General features: G+C 41.8%; 1 protein-coding gene across 2 annotated transcripts in view; it reads left to right on the top strand.

Moving 5' to 3' along the window:
- immt (inner membrane protein, mitochondrial (mitofilin)) overlaps positions 1–16834 on the top strand; it is a 39799-nt gene extending 22965 nt beyond the window's left edge. For both annotated transcript variants that reach the window (XM_080035372.1, XM_080035371.1), the window contains exons 8-14: positions 3451–3554; positions 3809–3944; positions 5845–5974; positions 11856–12079; positions 12201–12332; positions 14304–14433; positions 15896–16834. In XM_080035372.1, coding sequence (XP_079891498.1) covers positions 3451–3554; positions 3809–3944; positions 5845–5974; positions 11856–12079; positions 12201–12332; positions 14304–14433; positions 15896–16503 — 1464 coding nt within the window. In that variant the 3' untranslated portion in view covers positions 16504–16834. The remainder of the gene's footprint in view (positions 1–3450; positions 3555–3808; positions 3945–5844; positions 5975–11855; positions 12080–12200; positions 12333–14303; positions 14434–15895) is intronic.
- Positions 16835–17098: the final 264 nt, after the last annotated feature.

Raw genomic sequence — 17098 nt, 5'->3', positions numbered from 1 at the left:
CCATCTTCCCCTGACCTCAACCCTATTGAGAACCTTTGGAGCATCCTCGAGCAAGACATCTATGAGGTTGCAGGGTTCGACATAACCAATGGCCCGCTGGCCCTGGGCCAGTAAAATCATATGCAGGGCAAGTTGATTGGCCAGTCACTGTCCCGCCCGGGCCAGTAACGGCCAATCACAGTTCAGTATCTTTTTGTAGACTACATCATGGTTCATTGAAATGCGCGTTGAGAGCCGTAATGAAAGCAGTGTTTATCAATATAATAAACATAATATAAAATATATTTCTTAATGAAAGGCCAGTGTTCAAACGATGCGTGGGCGTTTTGACAGACGGAGCAACAAGCAAACGCACTCTCGCTCCGTTGGCAGAGCTGCATACCGTCCGGCTGCGAGTCGACAAATCAGTCGACTTACTTTGACCCCTTTTTTTCTTCCCACAGCAGAGGTTGAGGTGCAGAAAATGAAGTGATCTCTGCGCTTTTCCTTTAGCTGCCGCCGTAATGTTACAGTATTTGCATCAAAGCCCCAATGGTAATACAAATGAGAGGCTTTATTTAAATATGCATCGCTGGTGATTGTAATTGTGTCGGATGTAGACAGAAACAAACTGCGGGACTCAGCTCACTGGACAGTGCGCAGTTTGTCTGCCGACATGGCTCTGTGTTTTCAGGCTCTGATTGTATGTCTAAAACTTCCGCGATTTGATTGTACATCTATACAATCACAATCAGATTGCGGAAGTCTTTCCCATTGAAATCGCTAACGGGGAGAATATCCCAGGTTATAATTTTAGCCACAAACCCCGGAGTTCTTCTGCGCGGCGGCTCACTCACTCACTGGCGATATCTCACGGTGAAACGCTGCTTCGCTCGGACGAAGACATTCTGTGTTTCTAAGGTGATTTAACATCATAGTCTTAGACGAGCGTTTAACTTATGCTGCATATTTTGCACTGCATTGTTTTTCATCAATAGTGAACAAATGGTCCCACACCGGACTCTTACCCCGGAATTCCACTGGCTGCGGGTGCGGTGTCCAACGGTTTTGCTCCGTGCGCTCACGTCCGGCAATACCCACCGGCTCCGTTTTCAAAGCAGGCACGGCCAGCTCCGCTGAACAGCTGGAGTCGCGAGAACGAGGAGTTCCCGCGGTAATAAAAGTGACGGGCGATCGCTCTTGATAATATGATTCTCCTATATGGTATTTACACAACAACGAACGCACGGAAGGTTATTATTCCCATCCGAACGAGTAAAAGAACAGTGGACATGCTTGTATGTGTCACTGTTTTGAGAATGTCACCTGCAGTGAACACCGAGTGTCTTATTTTGAAAATTAACCGGAGGTTTTATTGTTTTGTCGGCGCTTGTGTTCCTGTCTATCTCGATGTGTTCTGTGCTAAATTGATGCGGTGAGCTCAGGCATCCGGCAGAAATAGAAGCACTGCGTATTTCACCGGAGAGCTGGAGCAGCAGCGGAGCAGAGAGACGGCGCAGCGGCCGTGGTGGAAACTCACCCACTGACTGCTCTTAATTCTATTTTTGTTTCTGCCGTGCTGGAGCGGAGAAGGACCGGAGATGCAGCCGGTGGAATTCGGCCTTTATGTGAAGCTGACACTTCATGTAGAAGTGACGCTCCTGCAGCGCGCTCACGATCACGACCAGACGTGAACTCGCATACACGGTGACATATCCCATTTAAAAAAAAACGGTATGACCTTCTGATTTTTGGATTTCTATTTTTAAAGTCAACTTGAGCACGAGTGGAAAACCGGTCATTGTTTTGACACATTCACATCCCTAATGCATAGAGAAAGTAGTAAACACTACTACACCACAAAGACTGATCAGACCTTCATCTCTTATTTTTTTTACGTTTGAAAATGATTTATGCAAGTGAACTATTCATTAAACTGCCCAAATTCAAGAATAAAAACAATCATCAAACTTCTGGACTTTAAAATACTGGCCCACGCCTTCCACATACTTTCAGTTGTAGGCTTCAAATTCAATATGTTTGCCTGGTTTTATATTATGTGTATGAGCAATATCAATATTTCATATCATTAACTAAAATAAAAATAACCAAATCTATACTGTTACAGTATAGATATTCCCTTTAGATAATCTTTTTTTTTTTAAATTATTGACACTAAATTATGAAAAAAAAAAAAGTGTCTGCAAGGCCAGTGAAAATATACAAGGGGCCAGTAAAACTCGGAGGCTATTCTGGCATCCTGCAAAGATATTCAAGCAGAAACTCTCCAAAAACTCACAAGTTCAATGGATGCAAGAATTGTGAAGGTAATATCAAAGAGGGGGTCCTATGTTGACATGTAACTTGGCCTGTTAAGATGTTTTTGATTTAAATAGATTTTGATCTCACTAAAAATGACCTCCTAATGCTGCAAATTCAACAAATGACCATTTTTAGTTATTTACAACCTATAAAATGTTTTGAAACTCCGTTGTGCATAATAATTTGGAACGGTGCATTTTGAGTTTTTTATTTTTGAAAAAAATACTGTTATTATTGGGAGGTTTGTTCAATAACATTTGAATACTCTAACGGTTGATGACTTGAAAATTATACTGACTGTCATTTGCATCGACTATTTAGGAAAATCTGAGAAAAATATCATTTGCATTATAATTTGGAACGCAGTGTAGGAACACACAGTATGTGCTGTAGCTACAATATAAAGAGCAAAACTTTCAGAGAGCTGTATGGCTCTTGCCTTTAGTCACAAACACAATCACAGTTCTAATTTGTTGTAAAACTTGCAGAGGACAGATCTTATCTAATATAAGCCTGTCAGAATGCAGAAACTCAGGCAGAGTAGAGGTACATACACAGGAGTTAAGTGTCCATATCAAGACTAAAGGAAGTGCACAGTTTGGGGAAGAGGCTCATATTGGGTTGGCCACCAAACCAGTGAAGTGACACTGGGACTCAAGTATGGCCTCTTGTTGTTGGCAAGCAAAGGTTTTCTATATACATGTTGAACTGTTAGAAGCTGGTACAGCTTTAAGAGTCAGTGGTAGTTACATTTCCCTAGACCTAACTACTAAACATTTTACAAGCACATTCTTTGGCGGCAGTGGCGAAGTGGGTAGGGAGATCGCCTCTGGAGTGCAGGGTCGGAGGTTCGATTCCCCGCCTATCCGCCACATGTCGAAGTGTCCCTGGGCAAGACACTGAACCCCAAATTGCTCCCGGTGGTTCAGAAAGCGCCTTGCATGGCAGCTACTGCCATCGGTGTTTGAGTGTGTGTATAAAATGTGTGTTAAGATATGTAAAGCGCATTGTGAAGCGCCTTGTGACCCTGGTCTGTGAAGGGCGCTCTATAAATAAAGCTTGATTACTTACTTACTTACTTTTGGTGTGAAGCTTAATAGACAGCATTATTGCTTGGCAGTAGAGTAATTCCAGTTGTTATAAATCCAGGTTCCACCTCAGGAGAAGTCCGCCCAGTGGAAGGATCTAGAAGCTGCCCTTGCTGATAGAACTGGTGCTGTGAATGATGCTGGAACTGCTTTGCTAAAAGCCAAGTAAGACACATCTCACCTTTTTTATAATGTATTTAATAATTTCTTCTGATTTAAACGGATATGCTGTTTCTTTCATACATGTTTTAGAAAGTGTACTACTAATTACTACCGATGTTCTAAAGTGAAGTATATCAAGTATATCTATAATTGACTGATCAGTCATAGGCCACGTCACATTGCACGCATCCAGGAAAGAGTAAGTGAGCCTGTCACCTGTTTTCCAACCCAACTCTCCTTTGTTTCTTTCCCTGTAGGGAAGCCTTGGACAGTCTGAGGTCAGTGATAGACAAGTCTAAAGGGTTGAAGGTGTCTGCTGTTCGCCCACTGGTGTTAGCCGCAGAGGAGAATCTCCATAATATGGTGGTGGACTTGGACAAAGTCTTCACCAAGGTAAGGATTGATTGATTGATTTTATTTGACCATTTTGATATAAAATATGAACAGCACTCTGAAATACATCGTCAGGAATGACACAATAAAGCCCGAAGGCTTATTTCCATTTTGGTCCCTGTGGGGCAGGAGAAGAGGGCAGGTTGCAGCAAATCACAAATCAATAATTAAAAAAATTTACACAATTACATACAATTCACACACATTACAATGATCATCATTAAAGTTCCCATATTATGCAAAGTGCACTTTTTCAATGTTTTTATAACATAAATATGGGTCCACGGTGTGGCTAGAGACCGCCAAAGTATCAACAACAAAAAAAACTCTCCTTTTCTCACCCTCCCCCTTTCTGAAAACCTCCCCAATATACTCTGTTCAGAATTTCCCCGGTTCTGACGTCGGAAATGGGGAAGCCACCTCCCCCCACATTAATAAACAGGAACTTCCAGCGTGCAATAGTCTACGATAAGCCCACCCCTATTTCTTATTGGTCCACGGCCCCCAGCAACCGCCATATTGTTTTTCCCTCTAAGCGGCAAGAAGCCATAGTTAAGCAAGGCACGCTGAGTGTTGCATTAACCAACACAGAAGCCTTTTGCTCATAATCCACTAACTCTGCTTACCCATTGCACTCTAATAAAGCATCGTTTTTTTACAAGACGAAGATAGGAAGCTCTTAGAGTAGAAATCAAACTGTAAAGCTAATGTTTTCAATGGTTTTAAATCGGCTGACTGTCATTTGTAGCCTTTAGCTCACAAGTAGCTTCGCAATAGCATCCAGCTTTTGCTGCATTTTGATTGTGAACATGTCCTTTCGATTAACTTGTGGCTGTCAGTGCATCGGTATGAAGATTGTCTTTCATGAAGACAAGGGTTTTTTTATGTCAAACTGTTCAAAGTATGGCTGAGCTCCTGCGTTACTAGACATGTCATTTCTTCTCATAAAGTAAACAACCATGGTAACACAAGCATTGCATTGCATTGACTACAGGGACCACGACCAGAGGGCAGGGTTGGTTCCTGACAGGGGCGGGGGGGAGAAGCAACTCGTTCTTTTTAAAGAGACACACACCAAAATAGGCCATCCTGAGATAAAATAAATGATGTCTCACATTACCTCGCTCAAAGGTAATGAACAAGGTGATGTTCGTTCATTACCTTTGAACGAGCATTAATGAGACCTTTTTACATTTGCTCCCCTCTAAGCAAGCTGAAATGATTTATCAGTAAAATTAACACATTTCCCATTAATTCAGGATGTTTCCTAGAAATGGAAATTGTCAGAATGTATTCATGACGAAGGGCAGTGAAAATATGATTGTTTAAAAAAAAAGTTGTCATGTGTTTCACTTTACCCGAGCTTAGGGGTACACTGAGCCAGACCAGAGAATTCAATGGGGTAAACTGATCCACTTACTTTTTCCACTCTGAAACTACCATAACAACACATGTTGTAACAGTTAGAATCCTGACAGCTAGCTTGAAAACAACATATTCCAAAACTAATTAAGCACATGTTGTTTCTAACCACTTGAAAGTAACTCTGATCAAATGCAACATATAATTCATAATGTTTTAATGAACATTCAAATGACAGATAGAACCAATTATCTGCACGTTTGCCTGTTCCGTGCTGCAGGAAGATTATTGGAATACGGATGGCGTGGTCACACTAGCCAAACGTTCTAGACTTTAGTATGCAAATGAGCTCTGGCACGGAAGAGAGGGCCTAGTGTGAGTGCGCCCTAAAAACACACACACACAGACAGATGCTACCTAAACTGAAACGTAAACACTCATGAATGAGAGGAGAATAGAGAGACTAAACAGTGTGCCAAGCCGTTAAAGCCTGTACATACTCCTGATCAACTGTGTGTCTGTCTGTTTGTGTGTATAGGTGCAGTCTGCAGAGTCAGAAGCCAAGATTGTCTCCCAGTACAGCGAACTGGTCAATGAAGCCAAACAACAGTTTCAGAGGGAAGTAAGCAGCCTTACTCCAGAGATCCAGGCCAACTGGAAGGGCCTCAGTAAGATCCACACACACAGTGTTAATAAAGTGATTCAATATGGTAACACTTTGACCGTTTATTAAATAGTACAGGAAGGACATGATATTTGACTAAATTATCCAGTCAATAGATAAACAGTCGCTCTTGTGGTGTAGTGGTTAGAGCAAAAGCAAAACAAAAGTGCCATTACACCGTGGTTAGTTTACAAAGTGTGTGTGTTGTTGTTGTAGGCTATATTATGTAGTAGGTGCAACAAAGGCAAATACATTTGACACTGTACTAGCCTTCCATTAGATGCATAGAAAATAGGGAATGTGTTCCCAAGCCAAAGTGAACTGATGATCAGATCATGAAGCGCTCACAAAAGTTAATGTGAATTTCAAACGGATTATTTAAATTGAGAATATTCTTTTTTCCTCACTGGGAGGAAAAATGTACTTGAGTGCTTTCGGTGCGCTCTGACAGCACCGTGCATGTCTCGTGGGGGGAGACTACTGAGCTGACTGTTGCATCGTGCTGCCAGTAAAGTCGGGTTGGGCATCGCCGTTTCTTTTACCTGAACAGTCCACAATGAAACGGGCTGTGGGAGTTGGCTGAGTGCTTTGATCTCTGTACTATGGACGTATTACCTGCTACTTCACACAGCATCCTCACAATGGGCCTCATTTATCGAACTTGTGTGGAAACTGGTGCAGATCCTGGCGCAAATATCACCATACGCCAGGTATCACGTGAGATTTATCAAACTGTCGTACCTCGCCAATCTCAGCGTACGCCAGATCAGCATTGATACAAAAACAATCATAATTTGAATATCACGCCCCTATATTATCTCAATTTAGAGGCCTCGCCCAGAGGTTTTACGACATGGATATGCAAAGAAGAGGAACTTCTCTGAAGTAGAAATTGACAGCATAACAGCGAAAGTAGAAAAAAAAAAAAGGTTTAATTTCGGAGCATTACAAGCGGCATCAAAGAACGTCAGAAGGCAGCAGTTAGGAAGGAAATAACTGCTGCGGTCAACAGCGTTGTGTTGACAAACGATCTCCAGCTGATTGGTGTATTTTAGGTTTACATCAGTGTTATCGATCAAATGATATAAAATAGCTCAGAAAAAATGGTCTGAATTAAAAATCGCAACTAAAAAAGCATGTTGCTGCTCTGAAATGCAACACCAGCTGGAGGTGCGGGCATCAGTGGTGGAGGAGAAACAGACACACTAACTGTCCGATAATGTATAAATATTAAACCCTTAACGCTGTCTTGTTTTTCCCCCATTGAAATAAGTACGCGTCTGCAGAGGTTTGAATGATTAGAATGTATTGGTCCTTTCAGATAGCACTGCTCTAAAGCGTTTTAAAAACTAAAAATAACACATTTTGCGTTTTACTGTAGCCTATGACAAATGCGCTTGGCACGAGTGGTCAGCCGTCAGCGACCTGTATTAACCTCCACAGGGCCAGGTAACCACCAGCTGTGAGAGCGCCCACCGTCCTGCTCCACCACCGATACTAGACCATTACTGCCTAGGTCCGGGATCGGAAAAACAAGCCGAAACTTGCCGGTTAATGGTGGAAATAAATCTCTCACTAAAATCTCAAAAGTGCGTCAAATAAGTCAAATGTAAGGCTGAATGTTGTTCCGTGTATTTTTATCATCAAGAGCAGCATACTACTTGCATAGCCTACATATTTAATACTTAGCCTAACATTATAGAAGCGATGAATCTATGCAGCCCCCGTGCTTCATAGATTCCCCCCAGAGTCCCCCCAGCTGCTCCAAGTCAGAGACAACTACCCTTACGCAGTCCAATGCAGCGCTCCAAAGTGGCGCGTGTGCGCACTATTGAATCAGCGCTCCTACTCAGTTGCACACCATGCTGTACATTTTTAAGTGCTTAAAGGCACTACGAGTAAGATGGCACGTTGGCGTCCCCTTTGGACAAAAGCGGTAGTATTTTTACGACGCCCGCTGTCGCAAATGCTCGTGCCAGGCGCGCGAGTGTGAACTGAGAAGGGCGCAATATAGTGCATGTACGTGTGTTGAAAGTGTGAGGACTCTTTTCGGCTCCGTGAGAGTGGTTTTGACACTGCATCAACTAATGCCAGTCAGTACACACCTGATTGCAATGAGTTGATGCAGCAGCGTCACCTAACTACCCTCTCTCACGGAGCTGTGTCCTCACAGAAAGCGAATGAAAGAGAGACGGCAGTTTGTATGGATCACGATGAGGTAATGTGTTTGTGTTGTTGATGTAAATAATGACTATTTCAGATAATGGTTATCTGATGATGGTGAAGCAAAGCAAACGTTGTGTTAGTACCAACCGCTCATTCATTTAGGAGTAAACACAGTCTAGTTTCGCTCTCGTGAAATTGTATACACGTTGCTTGGCAACGTCCTCGTCCCGCCCGTAGTCACTCTCTCTTTTCGCTTTTCTTCATTGCATTCTCTTTTTTTCTTTGATGGTTCAGCCTCGTTACCAGTCATTGTGACGACAAATAACTGTCTCAAACAAGGCTCCCGCTCCCCTTCCCTCACCTAGAGGGATAGGCTTCTCAAATCACGCTGCAGCGCCACACTGAAATCTGCAACCAATACGGATATGTGACCATAGAGCCTGCACGAGCGAACCGAAAATCGGACTGGGTGTGCGACCAGACCAAAAGCAGTAATAAAAACTATATAAAAACGTCTTTCTTTGCACTGATGGTCCCGTTTGCTGTTAAAGGTAATTTATGATTATCAGAGGAAACATGAGGCTGTTTAAAAGATATTTAAATGTTACTCGTAGCCGCTTTAATATGTTTATCTCGGTCTGAGCAAACACTGCATTAGTACTAACAATTGCCCTCCAAAGTCATCGGCTATCCGGCACAGCCGGCACTGCAAGTAAATGCTGTTTTCAAACTTGCGTACACGATGTGAGAGCTGAGGGGTATACTACAAAGCGAGATTAAGGGCTGAGCGAGGTCTGTTGAGTCTAAAGCGGTCTAAAGCCAGAGTTTTCAGTATCACGAAAGGTGGCTCTCTTTCTACCTGGCTAGATCACCGTGGTAACAGAGGCTGCACGGCCAACCTGCCCAGACCAGTTTTTGTTCCAGAGTTTGAGCTTAAATTCGGCTCTTAGAGCGCTGCCCTTTAAGGAAACTACACATTTTGAAATCCGCCATGCTCTCACCTCAAATGATTTTACCTGGCGATCTACACACACTGGCTCTTAATAAAGCGTTCTATAAAATTACAGGTTGCAACATTATTTCACTGTAGGCTTCTTTCTTTTCATCAGTAGCGATTACAGTTGGGACGTGACAGGTGACAGCTGTCACAGTTCGGACATCGCTGCCGACTCGCAGGTTAAGCTTCTCACAGTAGATTCATATTTGTCCGGAAAATACAGACTACAGGTTTTGTATCTAGGCTATTTATTTTATTGGTATTTATAAGATGCAAATAAAGGGCTATTAGCCTAAATCTAAATCAAAATGTTATTCATTTTGATGTGGCCCTAAACTAAAGTGATGTTCCACATATGCTATTCATTTGTGGACAGTGTCAGACTTAAATCACATTCTTAAGTGTAGGACTATCAATTAGACTAAATGGTGTACTGTTTAAATCCGAGTTCAACCTTTAATTGCTTTATAATGTCACTGCGAGAACGATCTGTAAAATAAATGAATCAATTCAGTAGGCTAGCCCAATTTTCTGACAGCATTCCACTCTCTCCTTATTTGCAGTAAGAGTTTTTTTTCGGCTCTCTCTGTTTGTGATCATTCAGACTGACAAACTCTTCCTCGAGTGAAGTCAGCGACACACTTTTTTTTTTTTTTTTTTACTCAGCTGCTCGCAATCAGTCCGTTTGTGTAAAGTTAGCGGCACAAGATCAGTCCAGTCTGTGCGGAAGCAGAGTCAAATGACGGGTCAAACGCCCCCTTTCATGGGGACGCGCACAGAGCCTGAAGCTGAAACCCTCGTTCAACATAAGAGGTTGATAACTGCCTTCGTGATACCGGTCAGCTCTGAGCGAGGGTATGTGTTATGTTGAACCAGATCAAGAAAAGAGAGCCAGGCTCTGTTGAGTTTGCTTCGTAGTTTACGCCAGAGCGTGAGATTTGAGCGTACCCTACGCTCACGTCCAAATTGATAAATGCCGAGGTTTGCGTGGAAATGTGCTTACACCTACTTTTCTGGTGTACGCACGGTTGATAAATGAGGCCCACTATGCTGTCCATCAGATACATAGCCAATGTCCAGAACCAATAAGCTGCCAAGCAATCACAAGGCTTCCACTCAAAGAAACACATTTTGATTGATTTATTTACGTTTGGATGGAATAGGTTTGAAAAATAAACACGTACATTTTATTATTTTTATTATTATTATTATTATGGAAACGAGTCCATGAACCAGCATAGGGGGTGGAGAATCGCTTCCATAAGGCGTGTTCGTAAAGACAGGCAACTATGAATGGATACAAAAAGCAGATTAGGAAAATGGCCCTTCACTGGCATAACCAATTACAGTTTTTTTCGATTGCTAAACCACAGTGGACACAACTGGAGCGACAAGTGCAAAACTCTAACAACAGTATGCAGAGCAGCGGTTAATTCGGACCAAACTCTAGCTCGTTTTTCATTGATAAAACACAATTTTCAAAACTCTACACACCTATCTCATGGCTTAACCACAGCCTGCACAACACTGTGGATTTCCAGCACTTTTTTTCAAACGCTAACACACTACTGCCACAACTGTAAACCACACATTCAAAACAGAATGAATGCCTTTCAAACACTGCAGATTGCAATTTCAACTGAAACACTAAGAAGGTGTCTTGTTTTAGACTTGTTAGTGAACATATACAGTATAAAGGGAAAACTCAAAAATATATATTTTTTTGTAAATGGACCAATCAAGACAGGTTGTTCGAGGTAGAAGAGTGAGAGTGTGGATGTGTGGAGGAAGACAGAGCTGTAATGTCTGATGAAATACAGTAAGGGCTACACTGATAGACCCTGTTGTGAATCATGGTCTCTCATTGAGAGAGGCAGGGTTGAGAGTGCAACCCAACCTGCAAAAATCTAAAGTTGCATCTGTAATACGAATTTTCCAGCAAACAAACAGCTTAGAGTTGCATCCTTACAGTAAATTACAACATTACAGGATAGATTTCTGTATTACAATTATAGAATACTTACACAGATAAATTCTACATTTGGAAATGTTTTCAATAAAATATACAAAATTTGTATCTATTGAAGCAAACTTCTGATTTTCATTTCTTTTTGTTTTCCTAAAAAAAACTGGTATGTTATAAAATAAACAATTTCATGTGAAATAATTTCACCCTTTCATCAAAGAAAATATTACGTAATTTGTGTGAAATAACTCAAATTATTCAAACTGTAAAGATTAAAAGTGTGTAATTTGTGTATTGGGGTTTGATGCTAGTGTTTGTACTCTGAGCATATTCTGAGTGACAGTGTGTGTTATTTCAGTGAGGACAATTCATAGTGTTTGCTGAAATGAGTCTATTTTGCAGGTGAAGTGAACTGTTCAGCTCCAGTGACTGTTGGTAGTGCAGACTGTAGTTAGAGTTTTGCACATTGAGCTACAGTTGTGCCTACTGTGGTTTAGCGATCGAAAAAAACTGTAACGTTCTACGTAAAATGACAGAAGTCAATGTATGTAGCACAGTTAAAGAAATGATATGTTTGCGTTATAATGTAAGATGGATCGCCTTAGTGGAAGTTTACTAATATAAATAAATACAATAATATACATATCTGTACAATGTGTCCTCTATACTATTAAATATTCTGTACACATTTATGCTGTCTATGATGAGGATGAATAAGAGAAATATTTGTCAAATAATTGTGTGTTCTTGTGTTAGCTGGTAAACTGTCAGCCGATGACCTGAACGCCCTGATCGCCCACGCACACCGGCGCATTGACCAGCTGAACAGAGAGCTGGCAGAGCAGAGGGTCAGAGAGCAGATCCACATCGATGCAGCGCTGCAGCAGCAGCAGCTAGAAGACCAGAAGGCTCTGGAGAGTGCTGTCAGCACAGCCCTGCTGCACATCAGAGAGGAGGCCCGGCTGGAGCAGGAGAGGAAGGTACAACATGCATACACACACACTGCTGTCTCATAGGAAGGGATTGTGCACTGGCTACTGTGACGGTATTATCAGTGTAACAGTAATATCAATCCATGTTTGTATTTGTGTGTGGGTGAAGCTGTCTGAGTTGAGAGAAGTGATGGAGGCAGAGATGAGGACTCAGCTGCGGCGTCAGGCTGCTGCTCATACAGACCATGTCCAAGATGTCCTCAAAGTGCAGGAGCAGGAGCTGAGAGCTGATGCTGAGCAGGTCTGTACACAAGCAAGGCTCAACACTGACTTTTCATCTAGGTGCACCAGCACCCAAATAGTTCAGCGCGATTTGGAGAAATTGTGCGATTGTGATTATAGTGGCCAATATTGCAATTTGCGATGTGATATAATAAATAAATGGTATTATGATTCTACTTGCTTGGATTTCAAGGGAAATTCAATATTTTTTATATTTTTAATACCCGTATATCTCAATTCAAAACATAACCATATTAAGAATAATTGAAAATATAAAATATAAAGCTTGTACTAAGCTAGTAGCCTATAGTCCTACTGTTTTCAAAATAATAAAAATTATAGTTAAACATTTTTTTTTTTAATAAATGCATTCCTCAGTAGCAAGTGCAAAGACAGTAGCAGTGTCTGTGAACTAACTAAAACTTGCTTGGCCCTTCACTCTCATGCATTCGTCTGACTTTTCTCTTTGCTGTCTCATGTTGATAGACTGGGCATGTTGCCACCGGTCGCCACGTGACATAGCGACTATAACTTTCCTAGTTTTAAACAGCACTCTATCTGTTCAACATCACCGTATATGTACTCAGTGCTTGGTTTGGGCCCCTTTTGCATGAATTCTTGCCTCAATTCCAATTAATTTTCCATGATATTCTAATAATGGGAGTTAGGGCCCGACCGATTCATCAGCTGGCCGACTATATCGGCCATTATCGCATATTTCGGAATTATCGGCATCTGCCGTTTTTTTGCCATGTAGGTAGCCTAAATGAATAGCATTAATGCTATAGCCCATTTACAGCAGCAGCAGGTGTGTTGTAATACATTGGATCAATTTACACTTGACAGTTCCCCCTGCAACCAATAGCAGAGGCATTGGTCATCACTTGACAGTTAATAATAATTGATAGAATTTATATGGTGCTTTTTTGGATGTCATTCTTTCAAAGTTTTTTTTATTAAATGTTAGTAACAACGGAATTGTAGCACAACTAGTACAAATTTTTTCCCCTTTTTTTCCCGAACATACCCCACCCACATCCCACCCTCACACCCAACAACACGAAACACACACCACAAGCAACAAAAACAAACAATCAATATGAAAAAACAAACAAACAAACAAAAAAGAAAACACATAAAGAAATCAAATAAAATCAAATAAAAGAGGGGAGGGGGTAGCTACTCTTCTATAGTTATTGTTGGTTTTTTAAAATAATTTAGGAAGGGGCGCCAAATTCTGTCAAATTTATTCTCGGATCCCTGGGTAGTGGTATTTTCTCTAAATTCATACATGCCATAATGTCTCTAATCCAATGTGAGTGGGAAGGAGAAGCAGGATCTTTCCACTTGAGTAAGATAACCCTACGAGCAAGTAATGAAGTAAAGGCCAGTACCTTAAGCTTTTTTGGAGGTCATTCAAAGACACTTTACATCATAGAGAATCATACATGTAGAAAAAGAAAACAAAATACATAAAAAATTTAAATAAGGTTTGAATTGGAGTCAGGTGTCATTATGCTTCCTTAAAGAGGTGAGTTTGTGACTTTTGAATGAGTTTATTGAGTCTGAGATGCTGATGTTTGGGGGGAGGGAGTTCCAGAGGGTTTGGTGCAGTAAGATAAAATACATAATGTCTGAATTTAGACATATTTGTTACACTTTATTTTTTTTTAGACAATGCGTATTGCAATAAAGAAAAAGTTCCTGTACATATTTTCAACAGTAAAAGGTATATATATATTTAAGGGTTCAAAAAAGTAAGTTTTTTCAATATATATCTTGGGGATTTATTTTATTTTTTTAATCGGCCGATTTAATCGTAATTTTTCTCTGAAAAGCATCGGCACTCCAAAATCAATATCGGTCGGGCCCTAATATGAGTATCACCTGTATACTGGCCAGGGCCGGTGAGTAGATTGAGTTATCTTGGTGGCTGAAGCCTCCACTGTAGCTGTCATGGTGAATGTGTTCCTGCTGTGTGCTGCTTCAGGTCATGAGCAGTAAGATGCTGGAGCAGGAGACACACTTTCGCCAGCTGAGCCAGGAACAGCTGGATCACTTCACTCTGGATATGAACACTGCCTACGCAAGACTGAAGGGCATGGAGGAGGCCATAGACAGTATGTGACGCACACACACACACGTTTGTGGAAAAACTAGACCAAATTGCTAAACGTTTGGCCAAATAATGCCGCCTCCATTCATTTAAATGAGGGAAGGGTGGCAGAGGGGAGGCAGTAACAACCGCCGTAGTTGGACCAAGAAGCGGTTGCCGCCCACATGAAAATGCCAACCAGATTTTTCCCAACCGCTCAGCTTTCCCTGTGTTGCAAACTGAGTATCCGGACCTAAACAACAAGGCTCCCTTTATGAGTTCAACGTTAAAGTGTCTGACTTTTAAAAAAAGACATATTCTACGTTAAACACGAACATATGGAACCAGCGATTGAAGCCAATGTTCTAGGGAACTATTTTTTAGACGGAACTGTATTATTTCTCTCGACTTTTATTATTCATAAATGCTCAAATACAGAGACTATAACACTGGTATACATGTTGTAAGAGAGAAATAAGTGTTGGGCTATCCCAATGATACGAACACCGAAGCACCTCGCTGTCAGCTGCTGCTTTTAAGAAGCAGGGCTCCTCTGAGTCCTCTGGCATGGAGGCAGTTGAGGAGGCAGCTCATCTTTTACCTACTGCAGCCTCCCACCCAACATTCCTCACCCAAATTACATCGGCTATTTGCATGCATGCGTTTGTGATGGTTACTTTTTGACTACGGATGAAAAGTATCCTTTTGGCTAATTCTGGCCTTTTTAACCAAATCACTAGAGATTTTCTCTAGTTGCGCGGTCAGTTTGCCGACATGGCACTCTGTATTCAGGCTCGAGAAATGTAATCAGATTGCAGAAGCCTTTCCCCTCAACATCCCTTACGGGCAGGATATCCTCGGTTATCACTTTAGCCTTCAAACCAAAGTTTTTTTTACGCGGTGGCTCACACCAGCGAGGTGTCTCTGAATTTCACCGTTACCCACCACACCAAGACCATCGCTTTTGTGTTTCTAAGGTGATTTAACATCAGTCTTGTTCGAGCGTTTTATGCGGCACTGCGCTGTTTTTCATCCAGTTTTAAATAAATGCTCCCACTCCGGACATTTTCATGCACGCACCTTACAGAACTGCTCGTGCTGCGCGCTCACGAACAGACTTGTTTACAAGCGCGCAGCTCTTTTAAAAAAATATTTCCTTGTTGTCATTTAGTTCGTCAATTGTCGGTATATTTTTCACTTTTCGGTGGCCGAAATTTCGGTGCATCCCTAACATGAATCAACCCTAATAATCTGGAGGGCCAGCCTATCGCTTTAGACCATATGGTTTAATATATTTATTCAGGGTTTAATGAAAGCCCTGAATAAACTTTACATACTTTCTGTTTCAAGTATGTAAAGGAATGGATATAGGGCAGAAGCCTTTGAAAAGTACAATAAATTGATGTTACTAGTTGACAACTAAGGTTTTTGTTGTTGTGCCCTACTGATCCCTGTCACGTAAACTTCTTCCTGTTGTTGTAATGCAGGCCATGTGGTAGCAGAGGAGGAGGCCCGTAAAGCTCACCAGCTGTGGCTGTCTGTTGAGGCCCTGAACTACACTCTAAAGACTGCAGACACCGATGTGCCCACCGTACCTCTAGAGGGCGCTGCTCAGGTGGTGAGGGACAGCTGCCATGACAACCAGTTTGCCCTGGCTCTGTCCTGTGCTCTGCCAGAGGAGTCCCTGCAGCGTGGTGTCTACAGCGAGGCGTCTCTCCGCGCACGCTTCAACTCCCTCCGCTCTCTGGCTCGACGGGTCGCTCTCATTGATGAATCTCACAACTCCTTGTACCAGTATTTCCTGTCCTACCTTCAAGCTGCACTGCTGTTTGAGGACAAACAGGAAGCCCCACCCAGCCAGCTCTGTAATGAGGATTTAGACCCATTCAGGCTGCTGTCATACGCCAGCTACTGCTTAGAGCATGGGGATCTGGAGCTGGCAGCTAAACTGGTCAACCAGCTGAAAGGAGAAGCTAGGAGAGTTGTGGAGGACTGGCTGACTGAAGCCAGACTCACACTGGAAACTAGGCAGGTCATCAGTTTGCTTTCTGCATATGCAAATGCTGTGGGGTTAGGGACCACCCAGGCTCCATAGGCTGCCACTCGTTTTCATTTGGCAACATGTAAAGGAACAATTCACTAAAATCTCTGAAGTATCACCTGCCTTCCCACCACAGCTGTAGTCACCTCATGAAAGCAGATTTCCATATATGTATTCCTTTAAGTAACTAAGTGATGGATGTTAAGAAGTAAAGCAATGTTTATTTGTTTTAAAGCACCATGTTACTGTGGACTATTATTTGAGAAGTATAATTGTTGCACCGACTCATTCTAGTGTGTCAGTTCAGGCCCACACTTTTGCTTCAAGCATTTGTCATGCTGCTTTTATTTTTGTCAATACTGTACATGTTGCAATAAATCATGAAAAAGAATGCTGAATTTCTTCATTCTTACCTCACAATTGCCTGATAATTATAGGGGCTGACAGCAGGACAGTAGTAGTTATTGTCCATTATCACTGTCTGATCGCACTCCCGAAAATATACAGACACCACAGAATATACAGTGCACACAGAAAGTATTCACAGCGCTTCACTTTTTCCACATTTCGTTATGTTACAGCCTTGAATAACGCTGGATTAAATAAAATACAAAATTCTACACATAATACCCCATAATGACAACTTTAA

The sequence above is a fragment of the Ammodytes marinus genome, assembly GCF_949987685.1.
Source record: "Ammodytes marinus genome assembly, chromosome: 10".
In the NCBI taxonomy this organism is placed as follows: domain Eukaryota; kingdom Metazoa; phylum Chordata; class Actinopteri; order Uranoscopiformes; family Ammodytidae; genus Ammodytes; species Ammodytes marinus.
The sequence above is the reverse complement of the archived record's forward strand: the minus strand, read 5'-3'. Positions and strand labels throughout refer to the sequence as shown.